Source organism: Salmo salar, chromosome 01 (assembly GCF_965601325.2).
Source record: "Salmo salar chromosome 01, fSalSal1, whole genome shotgun sequence".
Taxonomy (NCBI): Eukaryota; Metazoa; Chordata; class Actinopteri; order Salmoniformes; family Salmonidae; genus Salmo; species Salmo salar.
Genome location: NC_138291.1, coordinates 27,985,701 through 28,004,738, shown reverse-complemented (window position 1 = coordinate 28,004,738; position 19,038 = coordinate 27,985,701). Strand labels below are relative to the sequence as shown.

Below are 19,038 nucleotides of genomic sequence, written 5' to 3'. Positions count from 1 at the left end.
CTCGCTCTGTCTGTCTGTTCAGTAGTCTGATTGAGGATGAAATACGAGGGGGCTGCAGCTGGAGGGGGCCACCATGCCTCGTAATTACTTCTCTTTTTATGACCCGTGCTAATGGCCCTCGGGGAGAGGGAAACAATAATAAATTAATAGAATATGAACTCCCGCTCAACAGAAATCTCCAGCATTTCATTTTGGGCCGTCCTCTGCTCTGGCAGATGAAATGGCACCCTGATTAATCTGACGAGGGGTGGACCCAGAGGCAGCCGGCGCTGGTGTGGCCTGCCTGGTCTGCCACCATCTCACCCCCCTCCCTCGGTGAAGGGGTCTGTCGGAGATAAGGAGGATGGGGATTTTGCTCTCCCCAATTGGCTTTTTACAGTTGTATCCAGAATAACAAGCTAAGAATCCGAAGATGAACTTAAATATATTTCTACATGTGTACGTCTATAGGATTCTCACCTTAGAGGACAGAGGTAAGAGACTGTAACAGGGCTGTTTGGACAGGGATATTGTTGTATTTAAATCCAGTATAGATAAGTCAGGGAGCAGAGCAGGAAAAGCTGAGGGAAATCATCTGTCAAAGAAAACATTTATTCCTGTGTTATAACTTTCAGATGTGATTTATACAAAATATTGCAGTGAAATCCTATTCAAGATTTGCCTTTATCAACCAGAGAGACCAGCCAAGCTTGTCAATGTTTTCGAACCCGTTTCAAGTGGCTATGTTTATTGTAAACACAAACAACAACTGGTGTGATTTTATACTGTGCCTAGCCAGGGACAGGGATCATTGTGAGAACCAGCTGAGGCATGAAGTGAATTATTCTACTGTTGAACCCAGTCATGGTCTTCAGTGTCTGGTTAAGAGGCGAGGAAGAGAGCATGTTCCCTGTCCACAGCCACCACATGTCTGTCTGTCACCCTCTGAAATCGCAGGGACCGAGAGAGCTGTCTCCCCCCCCGCATGACTGTGATTGTGTGATATTATGGACAACAGTAGTATGCTATGTCAACATGACATTTCTCCTGAGGACTGCTTGTCCACATGTAATGAGGAGGTACATTGTGGTTTGAACTGTGATACAGTAGAGATGATTCACTGTAACCTACTGTATGTTGAAGTTCCGTTGTTTACTGGATAAAATAAATCTATTGTCATGTAATGTCATTTTTAAATTGATAATGTAGATGCCTGTAAAACACAATCCTCCACTAACATCACAATTCCGTATATGAAAGCATGCTTATTCAAAATGAACAAAAGAGATTTCAGAAATGTTTTTATTGCCCTCTGCTTGTTTAGCCTACTTACCCAGTGTAGCCTTGTGGAAAAGGGCCTTCAACAGGTCTCTAAGTTTTGGTCAATATTGTGCCGTGTTTGCTCAAACCCCACCAAGGCAGTGGTGTGGAAATTAAGATGTAAATATTGATATTTCATTAGAGGAAATCACCCACTCCGACAGCACTTAACCGGGCTGCCTTCACAGCATGGCGGCCAGAGCGCTGTGTGACCTATGGAGTCTGGAAGTCACTTCATTACTCGATTAAATTGAGTGGAAAACGGCAAGTCAACGACACAAGATCCCATTTGGAGCCATAATTTAGGCCCTGAAGAGAGACCGAGCAGGGGAAAACACCACCTCTCCATCTCACAACACTGGATTCAATTCAAGGACTTTTAGCGTCAAACGTAATTGCAGGTTGCTGTGTTCAGTGTGTGCATATTGCTGAGAGGTGTCTGGTATAACAGAGGGATTTTGCATTCTCTTGTACAAATCTAGAACAAGTGCTTTCTATGTGCTGTCACATTGAGGGCAAGGTGTTCCGGTTGAGTACTCCTTGGCATTAAAAGGGTGCACAAAGCCTAGGCTGTGATTGCATGCCAACCTGACGCAGAAATCAGGCTGAACCTTGTCTACACTTGCATGACAATTTCCTTGTGGCCAGTCCAGATTATCTCGCTAATGGCAAGGTACGGCTTTTCCAGTGCTGACAGGGACATTTCACAGCAAAGGATTTGAAATTCAAAAGGCACTCTCTCTTTGTTGCAGGTGAATGGTAACAATTGAATAAGATGAGAAAAAAGAAGAAACCGGCACACTGCTCTTGCTAGTATCACTGCTCTTTACTAAGCTTTACGTATCGGCCTGAAGGCCTTCGTCAGAGCTTTAAAAAGGATTTAAAATGCATTTTTATGTGTAGTATCACAGGCATCTGCACTAAGGTACTCATGGTTTCCTCCTACAATTATATTAGTATGTGCTCCTAGCAGTTTTGGTTAGTGTCTGTATCGTGCTGGTCCTGTCTGTGGTTCACAGACCCCGTGGCCACCCGGGTGGGGTGTGCCTGCCGTGCCTGTCCTGGGCCCTGCACCTGTCTCTGTCTCTGTTTGATCAGACCCTCCATTCGACTGACTATTGATTCCCCTTCACATTGTGAAGGCCCTCACATTCCGATCGCAATCTGTTAATGAATGTATCCTCCAGCTCTTCCCTCCTGTGGTCATCACTACGATAAGGGAAATGAAACTCTCCGCTACCCCCTTTTCTCTCTCTTTCCCTCTCTACCTTTTTCTTTCTGTTTCTACCCCCTTCAGTGTATCTCTCTCTCTATGTGTGTGTGTCAATACTGTAATCTATCGCCTCTTAATAACCTGGGAGCAGATAGTATTGCAACAGCAAACTTGTAAAAGCAATCGTTTTAATCAGGCGACGGGCTAATATGCTGTCAGAATGGGGGCGCCATGGGAACGCTAGACCAGGACAGGAGGTAAGGAGAGGGATGCTCTAAGTAGTAGGGGAAAGGGTAGTAAGGGGAAGGGTTGTAGGGGGAAAGGGTAGTAAGGGGAAAGGGTAGAAGGGGGAAAGGGTAGTAAGGGGAAAGGGTTGTAGGGGGAAAGGGTAGTAAGGGGAAAGGGTAGAAGGGGGAAAGGGTAGTACGGGGAAAGGGTAGTAAGGGGAAAGGGTAGTAGGGGGAAAGGGTAGTAGGGGGAAAGGGTAGTAGGGGGAAGGGGTAGTAGGGGGAAAGGGTAGTACGGGGAAAGGGTAGTAGGGGGAAAGGGTAGTAAGGGGAAAGGGTAGTAGGGGGAAAGGGTAGTATGGGGAAAGGGTAGTAGGGGGAAAGGGTAGTACGGGGAAAGGGTAGTACGGGGAAAGGGTAGTAGGGGGAAAGGGTAGTACGGGGAAAGGGTAGTAGGGGGAAAGGGTAGTAAGGGGAAAGGGTAGTAGGGGGAAAGGGTAGTACGGGGAAAGGGTAGTAGGGGGAAAGGGTAGTACGGGGAAAGGGTAGTAGGGGGAAAGGGTAGTAGGGGGAAAGGGTAGTACGGGGAAAGGCTAGTAGGGGGAAAGGGTAGTACAGGGAAAGGGTAGTAGGGGGAAAGGGTAGTAGAGGGAAAGGGTAGTAGAGGGAAAGGGTATTACGGGGAAAGGGTAGTAGGGGGAAAGGGTAGTAAGGGGAAAGGGTAGAAGGGGGAAAGGGTAGTACGGGGAAAGGGTAGTAAGGGGAAAGGGTAGTAGGGGGAAAGGGTAGTAGGGGGAAAGGGTAGTAGGGGGAAGGGGTAGTAGGGGGAAAGGGTAGTACGGGGAAAGGGTAGTAGGGGGAAAGGGTAGTAAGGGGAAAGGGTAGTAGGGGGAAAGGGTAGTATGGGGAAAGGGTAGTAGGGGGAAAGGGTAGTACGGGGAAAGGGTAGTACGGGGAAAGGGTAGTAGGGGGAAAGGGTAGTACGGGGAAAGGGTAGTAGGGGGAAAGGGTAGTAAGGGGAAAGGGTAGTAGGGGGAAAGGGTAGTACGGGGAAAGGGTAGTAGGGGGAAAGGGTAGTACGGGGAAAGGGTAGTAGGGGGAAAGGGTAGTAGGGGGAAAGGGTAGTACGGGGAAAGGCTAGTAGGGGGAAAGGGTAGTACAGGGAAAGGGTAGTAGGGGGAAAGGGTAGTAGAGGGAAAGGGTAGTAGAGGGAAAGGGTATTACGGGGAAAGGGTAGTAGGGGGAAAGGGTAGTAGGGGGAAAGGGTAGTAAGGGGAAAGGGTAGTAGGGGGTAAGGGGAAAGGGTAGTAGAGGGAAAGGGTAGTAGAGGGAAAGGGTATTACGGGGAAAGGGTAGTAGGGGGAAAGGGTAGTAGTGGGAAAGGCTAGTAGGGGGAAAGGGTAGTAGAGGGAAAGGGTAGTAGAGGGAAAGGGTAGTACGGGGAAAGGGTAGTAGGGGGAAAGGGTAGTAGAGGGAAAGGCTAGTAGGGGGAAAGGGTAGTAGAGGGAAAGGGTATTACGGGGAAAGGGTAGTAGGGGGAAAGGGTAGTAGTGGGAAAGGGTAGTAGGGGGAAAGGGTAGTAGGGGGAAAGGGTAGTAGGGGGAAAGGGTAGTAGGGGGAAAGGGTAGTAGAGGGAAAGGGTAGTAGGGGGAAAGGGTAGTAGGGGGAAAGGGTAGTAGAGGGAAAGGGTAGTAGGGGGAAAGGGTAGTAGGGGGAAAGGGTAGTAGAGGGAAAGGGTAGTAGTGGGAAAGGGTAGTAGAGGGAAAGGGTAGTAGGGGGAAAGGGTAGTAGGGGGAAAGGGTAGTAGGGGGAAAGGGTAGTAGGGGGAAAGGGTAGTAGGGGGAAGGGGTAGTAGGGGGAAAGGGTAGTAGGGGGAAAGGGTAGTAGGGGGAAGGGGGATGATATGGCTATCTGTTCCTTCTAACCAGATTCCCTTTCCTTCCTTTTCGTTTGTCTGAATTCTCTCACCTCATCTTCAGAGGATTTGTGGGGATGGTTGTTTTTAAAAAGGTTTAATTCTATCCATATGTACAGGCAGCGGTAGCAGCCTGTGTGTTTGAAGGGGGAAATGACAATAGTTTTATATGACCCAGACAATTTCAGCTCATCCAGTTGCTGCTTGTCAGGAACGGGGACAGGATTTAAGCATGCCTTTAGGGCTGTGTTGACCCACGTGACCCCTCGCTGTGTGAGTGTGTGCGCACACTCGTGTGTGTCCGTTAGTGTGAGTGTGTACGCATGCATGAGTGTGTTGTGTGTGTGTTTTTATCAACTCACCCAGCGTGGTACTGAGTGTGTGTCACGTCCTCGACCCCTCCAATGAGGATCTGTCTCCGTGCTAATCCCACCAATAGCAGTGTGACAGGAAACAAGGGCTGACCAGACGGCTTTGTGTCTCAAAGACCTTTGCACCGATTTACTGTCTTCACTTACAGTAAAGCCCACTGGAGTGCTGTGACAACCGTTTCAGAGAGGACCTTCCAGAGTGCATTTAAAATTAAACACCTCTGCTGCTAACATACCGTGGCATGTACTCTAGTCAGTCGGGGTGAGACTTTGAACTCATGTTTGGGTTACTGATCAGATCTGTCCATGAGAAAGACCTTGAAGGTGGACAGTACATGTTTGGCTTCATAGTGTTTTCATTAAAACAATCAGGGTGCTAATGTTCATTTAATAGGTCACCCTTAACTAGTTCACCCCATTTAATAGTTTACCGATGATAATTGCATTGATCATCGACAAAGTGAGAATATAAAGAGCCTATTAGAGTATTTTCACTGTTTTCTATTTCATCTTGAGGGCAGAGCATGAGCTGGAAACACCCATACACACACAAACAAACAAATATATTTTAAGTGTGAGTGTATTGTAGTGCAGATAACTGCAGGTGAGAGATTCTCAGTGTTTTCCTCTGTCTCCCCAGGCTTCTCCACGCTGTCGCTGGGAGACCAGATGAGTCTACTGCAGAGTGCCTGGATGGAGATCCTGATCCTGAGCATTGTGTTCCGCTCGCTGCCCTACGAGGACGAGCTGGTGTATGCAGAGGACTACATCATGGACGAAGAACACTCGCGGCTCACGGGCCTGCTCGACCTCTACGTGTCCATCCTGCAGCTCGTACGCAAGTACAAGAAGCTGAAGGTGGAGAAGGAGGAGTTTGTCACCCTCAAGGCCATCGCTCTCGCCAACTCAGGTAGGACAATATACACCGACTCCATATATAGCATAAATAAGACGACAGTCAGGGATAATAGGTGAATATTTGGATATTTTATTCTTTACAAGGTTTTTTAATTTATGCAATATGATGAGATCAATCAATCTAAAAAACAATAAAATGTATTATTTAAGGTAATATTGTATTTTTGCTGAAAATGTATGTTTTGAAGATCAGAGTCTGATTTTTCAGTATTTTATGAACAATATGATATTGTAAAATGGGCAATCACACGCAATATATCCATGTGGACAATAATAATACTTTTTGGAATTTGTAACTTTTTGTTGTAATTTTATGAATAAAGCTAGTATTTATACATTTAAGGACACATTTCATTAATCTCAAAAACGGTCATATACTGTATCAAATCTCGAGCCAGAGTTAATTTCAAATGAACAAGCGATTACTATAGTGCCAGTGACACAAAAATGTTACATTTGTTTGGAATATTTTTAAACACTCATTAATTTGCCACCACACCCCAAAATATTTTGGTGTTCCTTATTTTAAATATAAAACCAAAACATTTTCCATTTATATTGCACAAATGCAGAAAACTGTTTCTAATTTTATATTGGAATATTATCTTTATTCATAATAACAATTGTTCATAATTTATGTTGGTTAAGTCTCCATAACAGTAGCTGCAGGGCACGCCAACCATGGGAGATACATTTAGCATTTCATTAGGAGCACAGGGCCTGTCAATACAATGTGTTAAGTCGAATGGGATGAGTATCAGGGAGTGATGGGGCTTGTTTGTTCCAATGCGAAGACGGTACACTCGTATCGACAGGCTGCTTTTGAGTAGGCAGGGCCTGTCCCTCTCTGATCAATGCCTGGCTGGACCACGGGCGCACTTTCTCTTTTTTTGTCTGGCTGAAAAATGAAAACGCTGACGGTGGGCTTTGCTTTGCTTTCCTTTCAGACAACAGAGCTTTGTTGGGGGGTGGGTGCGGGTGAGGGAGGGAGGGGGGCCGGGTGTCCGGGTAGGGAGGAGGCGTCCGGAACGTTTGAACAAGGTCTCTGTGAGATCACCCTCCCGGGAGCCCCTCTGTCTGACAGCTGTGAAAATTCATAGCGATTGATTTTGTAATTAGCAGTTTATCAATCGGATCGACTTGGGCTCTCTGATGGATTGCAAGGAAATTGTTTCTTCAAAGTAGTTTTTTTAAGCCTATCCCCTCCTCCATAGCCTACATGCTGCATGCTTTCCCTCTCCCTCGCTCTCTCTCTCCATATCTCCATCTCGCTCTCTCTCTGTATCTCCATCTCCCTCTCTCTGTCTCTCTCGCTCCATATCTCCCTCTCCCTCTCTCTCTCTCTCTCTCTCTCTCTCCATATCTCCATCTCCTTCTCCTTCTCCCTCTCTGTCTCTCTCTCCATATCTCCATCTCTCTCTGTCTATTGCTCTGTTTTCTTTCTCATCTGGTCTCTAGCTCTTTCTTTCTTTCATTCCTTCTTGCCTGCACTTCACCCTGAGACCTTTGTCCACTGTGCTCACTCATTCTTGGCATTAGATGAGTTTAATGGCAAAAATGTCATGCATGTGCTGAAGCACACATGCACACAATTAAAATGCATTTAATTGCTAATAATTTGTCTGGGCATTGACTTGTCAATATTAACTAATATGCTGTTTTTCATTGACTAATCCTGTATGAAGCAAAGAGGAGATACAATATTGTCAGCTCTCTGACTTTCTGGTGAATTTCCCTTTTGTTCTTCTATTCTGCCCCCCCCCCCCATCTGCTCAACTGCTCATTCACTTTCCAAAACGACCTACTTCATTTTACCGCTGTGGATTGGAAAGCGTCAGGGTGAGAAATGTCTCAAGGTCTTGGGAATATAGTTGTTCCAGTCAATGAATTTGGGACGAAGTCTGAAATCTGTTTTGCCTTTTATTGTCCCGCGTGGTGAAATATGCACCGCCAAGGTGATATGAGTCAAGCAATGACACACCGTCTCATAAGTGCCAGACACTGGTTAACCACTGAGAGAACCACAAGCCCAGGACATCCTTGAGAGAGAGAGAGAGAGAGAGAGAGAGAGAGAGAGAGGGAGAGAATATGAAAAGGGAGTGTTACAGCCTTCTGTACGTACCGTAAGAGTATCCGTGAACAATGCAATACACCACAGCACATCAGACAGGGAGAGACTGCAATGAGTCAAAGAGAACCCTCCTCTGAGACTGAAAGGTCAGGGAGGATATGGGCTACAGAGTCAGTATGATACTGTACACATGGTTGTTGTTGATGTAGTTTCACTGTTACAGTAGACCTACAGTACATACATGTAGTTACACTGTTACAGTAGGCCTACAGTACATACATGTAGTTACACTGTTACAGTAGGCCTACAGTACATACATGTAGTTACACTGTTACAGTACGCCTACAGTACATGTAGTTACACTGTTACAGTAGACCTACAGTACATACATGTAGTTATACTATTACAGTAGACCTACAGTACATGTAGTTACACTATTACAGTAGACCTACAGTACATGTAGTTACACTGTTACAGTAGACCTACAGTACATACATGTAGTTACACTATTACAGTAGACCTACAGTACATGTAGTTACACTGTTACAGTAGACCTACAGTACATGTAGTTACACTGTTACAGTAGACCTACAGTACATACATGTAGTTATACTATTACAGTAGACCTACAGTACATGTAGTTATACTATTACAGTAGACCTACTGTACATGTAGTTACACTATTACAGTAGGCCTACAGTACATACATGTAGTTACACTATTACAGTAGACCTACAGTACATGTAGTTACACTGTTACAGTAGACCTACAGTACATGTAGTTACACTATTACAGTAGACCTACAGTACATACATGTAGTTACAATATTACAGTATACCTACAGTACATGTAGTTACACTATTACAGTAGACCTACAGTACATGTAGTTACACTATTACAGTAGACCTACAGTACATGTAGTTACAATATTACAGTAGACCTACAGTACATACATGTAGTTACAACATTACAGTAGACCTACAGTATATACATGTAGTTACACTGTTACAGTAGACCTACAGTACATACATGTAGTTACACTATTACAGTAGACCTACAGTACATACATGTAGTTACACTATTACAGTAGACCTACAGTACATACATGTAGTTACACTATTACAGTAGACCTACAGTACATACATGTAGTTACACTATTACAGTAGACCTACAGAACATGTAGTTACACTATTACAGTAGACCTACAGTACATACATGTAGTTACACTATTACAGTAGACCTACAGTACATGTAGTTACACTGTTACAGTAGACCTACAGTACATACATGTAGTTACACTATTACAGTAGGCCTACAGTACATACATGTAGTTACACTATTACAGTAGACCTACAGTACATACATGTAGTTACACTGTTACAGTAGACCTACAGTACATACATGTAGTTACACTGTTACAGTAGACCTACAGTACATACATGTAGTTACACTATTACAGTAGACCTACATTACATACATGGAGTTGCACTATTACAGTAGGCCTACAGTACATACATGTAGTCACACTGTTACAGTAGACCTACAGTACATACATGTAGTTACACTATTACAGTAGACCTACAGTACATACATGTAGTTACACTGTTACAGTAGACCTACAGTACATACATGTAGTTACACTGTTACAGTAGACCTACAGTACATGTAGTTACACTGTTACAGTAGACCTACAGTACATACATGTAGTTACACTATTACAGTAGACCTACAGTACATGTAGTTACACTGTTACAGTAGACCTACAGTACATACATGTAGTTACACTATTACAGTAGACCTACAGTGCATACATGTAGTTACACTATTACAGTAGACCTACAGTATATACATGTAGTTACACTGTTACAGTAGACTTACAGTACATACATGTAGTTACACTATTACAGTAGACCTACAGTACATACATGTAGTTATACTATTACAGTAGACCTTCAGTACATGTAGTTACACTGTTACAGTAGGCCTACAGTACATACATGTAGTTACACTGTTACAGTAGACCTACAGTACATGTAGTTACACTATTACAGTAGACCTACAGTACATACATGTAGTTACACTGTTACAGTAGACCTACAGTACATACATGTAGTTACAATATTACAGTATACCTACAGTACATGTAGTTACACTATTACAGTAGACCTACAGTACATGTAGTTACACTATTACAGTAGACCTACAGTACATGTAGTTACAATATTACAGTAGACCTACAGTACATACATGTAGTTACAACATTACAGTAGACCTACAGTATATACATGTAGTTACACTGTTACAGTAGACCTACAGTACATACATGTAGTTACACTATTACAGTAGACCTACAGTACATACATGTAGTTACACTATTACAGTAGACCTACAGTACATACATGTAGTTACACTATTACAGTAGACCTACAGTACATACATGCAGTTACACTATTACAGTAGACCTACAGAACATGTAGTTACACTATTACAGTAGACCTACAGTACATACATGTAGTTACACTATTACAGTAGACCTACAGTACATGTAGTTACACTGTTACAGTAGACCTACAGTACATACATGTAGTTACACTATTACAGTAGGCCTACAGTACATACATGTAGTTACACTATTACAGTAGACCTACAGTACATACATGTAGTTACACTGTTACAGTAGACCTACAGTACATACATGTAGTTACACTGTTACAGTAGACCTACAGTACATACATGTAGTTACACTATTACAGTAGACCTACATTACATACATGGAGTTGCACTATTACAGTAGGCCTACAGTACATACATGTAGTCACACTGTTACAGTAGACCTACAGTACATACATGTAGTTACACTATTACAGTAGACCTACAGTACATACATGTAGTTACACTGTTACAGTAGACCTACAGTACATACATGTAGTTACACTGTTACAGTAGACCTACAGTACATGTAGTTACACTGTTACAGTAGACCTACAGTACATACATGTAGTTACACTATTACAGTAGACCTACAGTACATGTAGTTACACTGTTACAGTAGACCTACAGTACATACATGTAGTTACACTATTACAGTAGACCTACAGTGCATACATGTAGTTACACTATTACAGTAGACCTACAGTATATACATGTAGTTACACTGTTACAGTAGACTTACAGTACATACATGTAGTTACACTATTACAGTAGACCTACAGTACATACATGTAGTTATACTATTACAGTAGACCTTCAGTACATGTAGTTACACTGTTACAGTAGGCCTACAGTACATACATGTAGTTACACTGTTACAGTAGACCTACAGTACATGTAGTTACACTATTACAGTAGACCTACAGTACATACATGTAGTTACACTGTTACAGTAGACCTACAGTACATACATGTAGTTACACTGTTACAGTAGACCTACAGTACATACATGTAGTTACACTATTACAGTAGACCTACAGTACATGTAGTTATACTATTACGGTAGACCTACAGTACATACATGTAGTTACACTGTTACAGTAGACCTACAGTACATGTAGTTACACTATTACAGTAGACCTACAGTACATACATGTAGTTACACTATTACAGTAGACCTACAGTACATACATGTAGTTACACTGTTACAGTAGACCTACAGTACATGAGGTTACACTATGACAGTAGACCTACAGTACATGTAGTTACACTATTACAGTAGACCTACAGTACATACATGTAGTTACAATATTACAGTATACCTACAGTACATGTAGTTACACTATTACAGTAGACCTACAGTACATGTAGTTACACTATTACAGTAGACCTACAGTACATGTAGTTACAATATTACAGTAGACCTACAGTACATACATGTAGTTACAACATTACAGTAGACCTACAGTATATACATGTAGTTACACTGTTACAGTAGACCTACAGTACATACATGTAGTTACACTATTACAGTAGACCTACAGTACATACATGTAGTTACACTATTACAGTAGACCTACAGTACATACATGTAGTTACACTATTACAGTAGACCTACAGTACATACATGTAGTTACACTATTACAGTAGACCTACAGAACATGTAGTTACACTATTACAGTAGACCTACAGTACATACATGTAGTTACACTATTACAGTAGACCTACAGTACATGTAGTTACACTGTTACAGTAGACCTACAGTACATACATGTAGTTACACTATTACAGTAGGCCTACAGTACATACATGTAGTTACACTATTACAGTAGACCTACAGTACATACATGTAGTTACACTGTTACAGTAGACCTACAGTACATACATGTAGTTACACTGTTACAGTAGACCTACAGTACATACATGTAGTTACACTATTACAGTAGACCTACATTACATACATGGAGTTGCACTATTACAGTAGGCCTACAGTACATACATGTAGTCACACTGTTACAGTAGACCTACAGTACATACATGTAGTTACACTATTACAGTAGACCTACAGTACATACATGTAGTTACACTGTTACAGTAGACCTACAGTACATACATGTAGTTACACTGTTACAGTAGACCTACAGTACATGTAGTTACACTGTTACAGTAGACCTACAGTACATACATGTAGTTACACTATTACAGTAGACCTACAGTACATGTAGTTACACTGTTACAGTAGACCTACAGTACATACATGTAGTTACACTATTACAGTAGACCTACAGTTCATACATGTAGTTACACTATTACAGTAGACCTACAGTATATACATGTAGTTACACTGTTACAGTAGACTTACAGTACATACATGTAGTTACACTATTACAGTAGACCTACAGTACATACATGTAGTTATACTATTACAGTAGACCTTCAGTACATGTAGTTACACTGTTACAGTAGGCCTACAGTACATACATGTAGTTACACTGTTACAGTAGACCTACAGTACATGTAGTTACACTATTACAGTAGACCTACAGTACATACATGTAGTTACACTGTTACAGTAGACCTACAGTACATACATGTAGTTACACTGTTACAGTAGACCTACAGTACATACATGTAGTTACACTATTACAGTAGACCTACAGTACATGTAGTTACACTGTTACAGTAGACCTACAGTACATACATGTAGTTACACTATTACAGTAGACCTACAGTACATGTAGTTACACTGTTATGGTAGACCTACAGTACATACATTTAGTTACACTATTACAGTAGGTCTACAGTACATACATGTAGTTACACTATTACAGTAGACCTACAGTACATACATGTAGTTACACTATTACAGTAGACCTACAGTACATGTAGTTACACTGTTACAGTAGACCTACAGTACATACATGTAGTTATACTATTACAGTAGACCTACAGTACATACATGTAGTTACACTGTTACAGTAGACCTACAGTACATACATGTAGTTACAATATTACAGTAGACCTACATTACATACATGGAGTTACACTATTACAGTAGACCTACAGTACATACATGTAGTCACACTGTTACAGTAGACCTACAGTACATACATGTAGTTACACTATTACAGTAGACCTACAGTACATGTAGTTACACTGTTACAGTAGACCTACAGTACATACATGTAGTTACACTGTTACAGTAGACCTACAGTACATGTAGTTACACTGTTACAGTAGACCTACAGTACATACATGTAGTTACACTATTACAGTAGACCTACAGTACATGTAGTTACACTGTTACAGTAGACCTACAGTACATACATGTAGTTACACTATTACAGTAGACCTACAGTACATACATGTAGTTACACTATTACAGTAGACCTACAGTATATACATGTAGTTACACTGTTACAGTAGACCTACAGTACATACATGTAGTTACACTATTACAGTAGACCTACAGTACATACATGTAGTTACACTATTACAGTAGACCTACAGTACATATATGTAGTTACACTAGACCTACAGTACATGTAGTTACACTATTACAGTAGACCTACAGTACATGTAGTTACACTATTACAGTAGACATACAGTACATGTAGTTACACTGTTACAGTAGACCTACAGAACATACATGTAGTTACACTGTTACAGTAGACCTACAGTACATACATGTAGTTACACTATTACAGTAGACCTACAGTACATGTAGTTACACTGTTACAGTAGACCTACAGTACATGTAGTTACAATATTACAGTAGACCTACAGTCATGTAGTTACACTGTTACAGTAGACCTACAGTACATACATGTAGTTACACTGTTACAGTAGACCTACAGTACATACATGTAGTTACACTGTTACAGTAGACCTACAGTACATACATGTAGTTACACTTTTACAGTAGACCTACAGTACATACATGTAGTTACACTGTTACAGTAGACCTACAGTACATGTAGTTACACTATTACAGTAGACCTACAGTACATGTAGTTACACTGTTACAATAGACCTACAGTACATACATGTAGTTACACTATTACAGTAGACCTACAGTACATACATGTAGTTACACTGTTAAAGTAGACCTACAGTACATGTAGTTACACTATTACAGTAGACCTACAGTACATGTAGTTATACTATTACAGTAGACCTACAGTACATACATGTAGTTACACTATTACAGTAGACCTACAGTACATGTAGTTACACTGTTACAGTAGACCTACAGTACATACATGTAGTTATACTATTACAGTAGACCTACAGTACATACATGTAGTTACACTGTTACAGTAGACCTACAGTACATACATGTAGTTACAATATTACAGTAGACCTACATTACATACATGGAGTTACACTATTACAGTAGGCCTACAGTACATACATGTAGTCACACTGTTACAGTAGACCTACAGTACATACATGTAGTTACACTATTACAGTAGACCTACAGTACATGTAGTTACACTGTTACAGTAGACCTACAGTACATGTAGTTACACTGTTACAGTAGACCTACAGTACATACATGTAGTTACACTATTACAGTAGACCTACAGTACATGTAGTTACACTGTTACAGTAGACCTACAGTACATACATGTAGTTACACTGTTACAGTAGACCTACAGTACATACATGTAGTTACACTATTACAGTAGACCTACAGTACATACATGTAGTTACACTATTACAGTAGACCTACAGTATATACATGTAGTTACACTGTTACAGTAGACCTACAGTACATACATGTAGTTACACTATTACAGTAGACCTACAGTACATGTAGTTACACTATTACTGTAGACCTACAGTACATGTAGTTACACTATTACAGTAGACCTACAGTACATGTAGTTAAAATATTACAGTAGACCTACAGTACATACATGTAGTTACAACATTACAGTAGACCTACAGTATATACATGTAGTTACACTGTTACAGTAGACCTACAGTACATACATGTAGTTACACTATTACAGTAGACCTACAGTACATGTAGTTACACTATTACAGTAGACCTACAGTACATGTAGTTATACTATTACAGTAGACGTACAGTACATACATGTAGTTACACTATTACAGTAGACCTACAGTACATGTAGTTACACTGTTACAGTAGACCTACAGTACATACATGTAGTTACACTGTTACAGTAGACCTACAGTACATACATGTAGTTACACTGTTACAGTAGACCTACAGTACATACATGTAGTTACACTATTACAGTAGACCTACAGTACATGTAGTTACACTGTTACAGTAGACCTACAGTACATACATGTAGTTACACTATTACAGTAAGCCTACAGTACATACATGTAGTTACACTATTACAGTAGACCTACAGTACATACATGTAGTTACACTGTTACAGTAGACCTACAGTACATGTAGTTACACTATTACAGTAGCCCTACAGTACATACATGTAGTTACACTATTACAGTAGATCTACAGTACATACATGTAGTTACACTGTTAAAGTAGACCTACAGTACATGTAGTTAAACTATTACAGTAGACCTACAGTACATACATGTAGTTACACTATTACAGTAGACCTACAGTACATGTAGTTACACTATTACTGTAGACCTACAGTACATGTAGTTACACTATTACAGTAGACCTACAGTACATGTAGTTAAAATATTACAGTAGACCTACAGTACATACATGTAGTTACAACATTACAGTAGACCTACAGTATGTACATGTAGTTACACTGTTACAGTAGACCTACAGTACATACATGTAGTTACACTATTACAGTAGACCTACAGTACATGTAGTTACACTATTACAGTAGACCTACAGTACATGTAGTTATACTATTACAGTAGACGTACAGTACATACATGTAGTTACACTATTACAGTAGACCTACAGTACATGTAGTTACACTGTTACAGTAGACCTACAGTACATACATGTAGTTACACTGTTACAGTAGACCTACAGTACATGTAGTTACACTGTTACAGTAGACCTACAGTACATACATGTAGTTACACTGTTACAGTAGACCTACAGTACAAACATGTAGTTACAATATTACAGTAGACCTACATTACATACATGGAGTTACACTATTACAGTAGGCCTACAGTACATACATGTAGTCACAATGTTACAGTAGACCTACAGTGAATACATGTAGTTACACTATTACAGTAGACCTACAGTACATGTAGTTACACTATTACAGTAGACCTACAGTACATGTAGTTACACTGTTACAGTAGACCTACAGTACATACATGTAGTTACACTGTTACAGTAGACCTACAGTACATACATGTAGTTACACTGTTACAGTAGACCTACAGTACATACATGTAGTTACACTATTACAGTAGACCTACAGTACATGTAGTTACACTGTTACAGTAGACCTACAGTACATACATGTAGTTACACTATTACAGTAGGCCTACAGTACATACATGTAGTTACACTATTACAGTAGACCTACAGTACATACATGTAGTTACACTGTTACAGTAGACCTACAGTACATGTAGTTACACTGTTACAGTAGCCCTACAGTACATACATGTAGTTACACTATTACAGTAGATCTACAGTACATACATGTAGTTACACTGTTAAAGTAGACCTACAGTACATGTAGTTAAACTATTACAGTAGACCTACAGTACATACATGTAGTTACACTATTACAGTAGACCTACAGTACATGTAGTTATACTATTACAGTAGACCTACAGTACATACATGTAGTTACACTATTACAGTAGACCTACAGTACATGTAGTTACACTGTTACAGTACACCTACAGTACATACATGTAGTTACACTGTTACAGTAGACCTACAGTACAAACATGTAGTTACAATATTACAGTAGACCTACATTACATACATGGAGTTACACTATTACAGTAGGCCTACAGTACATACATGTAGTCACACTGTTACAGTAGACCTACAGTACATACATGTAGTTACACTATTACAGTAGACCTACAGTACATGTAGTTACACTGTTACAGTAGACCTACAGTACATACAGGTAGTTACACTGTTACAGTAGACCTACAGTACATGTAGTTACACTGTTACAGTAGACCTACAGTACATACATGTAGTTACACTATTACAGTAGACCTACAGTACATGTAGTTACACTGTTACAGTAGACCTACAGTACATACATGTAGTTACACTATTACAGTAGACCTACATTACATACATGTAGTTACATTATTACAGTAGACCTACAGTATATACATGTAGTTACACTGTTACAGTAGACCTACAGTACATACATGTAGTTACACTATTACAGTAGACCTACAGTACATACATGTAGTTACACTATTACAGTAGACCTACAGTACATGTAGTTACACTTTTACAGTAGGCCTACAGTACATACATGTAGTTACACTGTTACAGTAGACCTACAGTACATGTAGTTACACTTTTACAGTAGACCTACAGTACATACATGTAGTTACACTATTACAGTAGACCTGCAGTACATACATGTAGTTACACTGTTACAGTAGACCTACAGTACATGTAGTTACACTGTTACAGTAGACCTACAGTACATTTAGTTACACTGTTACAGTAGACCTACAGTACATGTAGTTACTCTATTACAGTAGACCTACAGTACATACATGTAGTTACAATATTACAGTATACCTACAGTACATGTAGTTACACTATTACAGTAGACCTACAGTACATGTAGTTACACTATTACAGTAGACCTACAGTACATGTAGTTAATATATTACAGTAGACCTACAGTACATGTAGTTACACTATTACAGTAGACCTACAGTACATGTAGTTATACTATTACAGTAGACGTACAGTACATACATGTAGTTACACTATTACAGTAGACCTACAGTACATGTAGTTACACTGTTACAGTAGACCTACAGTACATACATGTAGTTACACTGTTACAGTAGACCTACAGTACATACATGTAGTTACACTGTTACAGTAGACCTACAGTACATACATGTAGTTACACTATTACAGTAGACCTACAGTACATGTAGTTACACTGTTACAGTAGACCTACAGTACATACATGTAGTTACACTATTACAGTAGGTCTACAGTACATACATGTAGTTACACTATTACAGTAGACCTACAGTACATACATGTAGTTACACTGTTACAGTAGACCTACAGTACATACATGTAGTTACACTGTTACAGTAGACCTACAGTACATACATGTAGTTACACTATTACAGTAGACCTACAGTACATGTAGTTACACTGTTACAGTAGACCTACAGTACATACATGTAGTTACACTATTACAGTAGACCTACAGTACATGTAGTTACACTGTTACATTAGACCTACAGTACATACAGTTAGTTACACTATTACAGTAGGTCTACAGTACATACATGTAGTTACACTATTACAGTAGACCTACAGTATATACATGTAGTTACACTGTTACAGTAGACCTACAGTACATACATGTAGTTACACTGTTACAGTAGACCTACAGTACATACATGTAGTTACACTATTACAG

At 40.1% G+C, this 19,038-nt stretch overlaps 1 protein-coding gene across 3 annotated transcripts in view; it reads left to right on the top strand.

Moving 5' to 3' along the window:
* Window positions 1–19,038, top strand: part of LOC106590180 (estrogen-related receptor beta) — an 84,989-nt gene that overhangs the window by 48,731 nt on the left and 17,220 nt on the right. For all 3 annotated transcript variants that reach the window (XM_082973134.1, XM_082973127.1, XM_082973124.1), the window contains one exon: window positions 5,666–5,935. In XM_082973134.1, coding sequence (XP_082829260.1) covers window positions 5,666–5,935 — 270 coding nt within the window. The remainder of the gene's footprint in view (window positions 1–5,665; window positions 5,936–19,038) is intronic.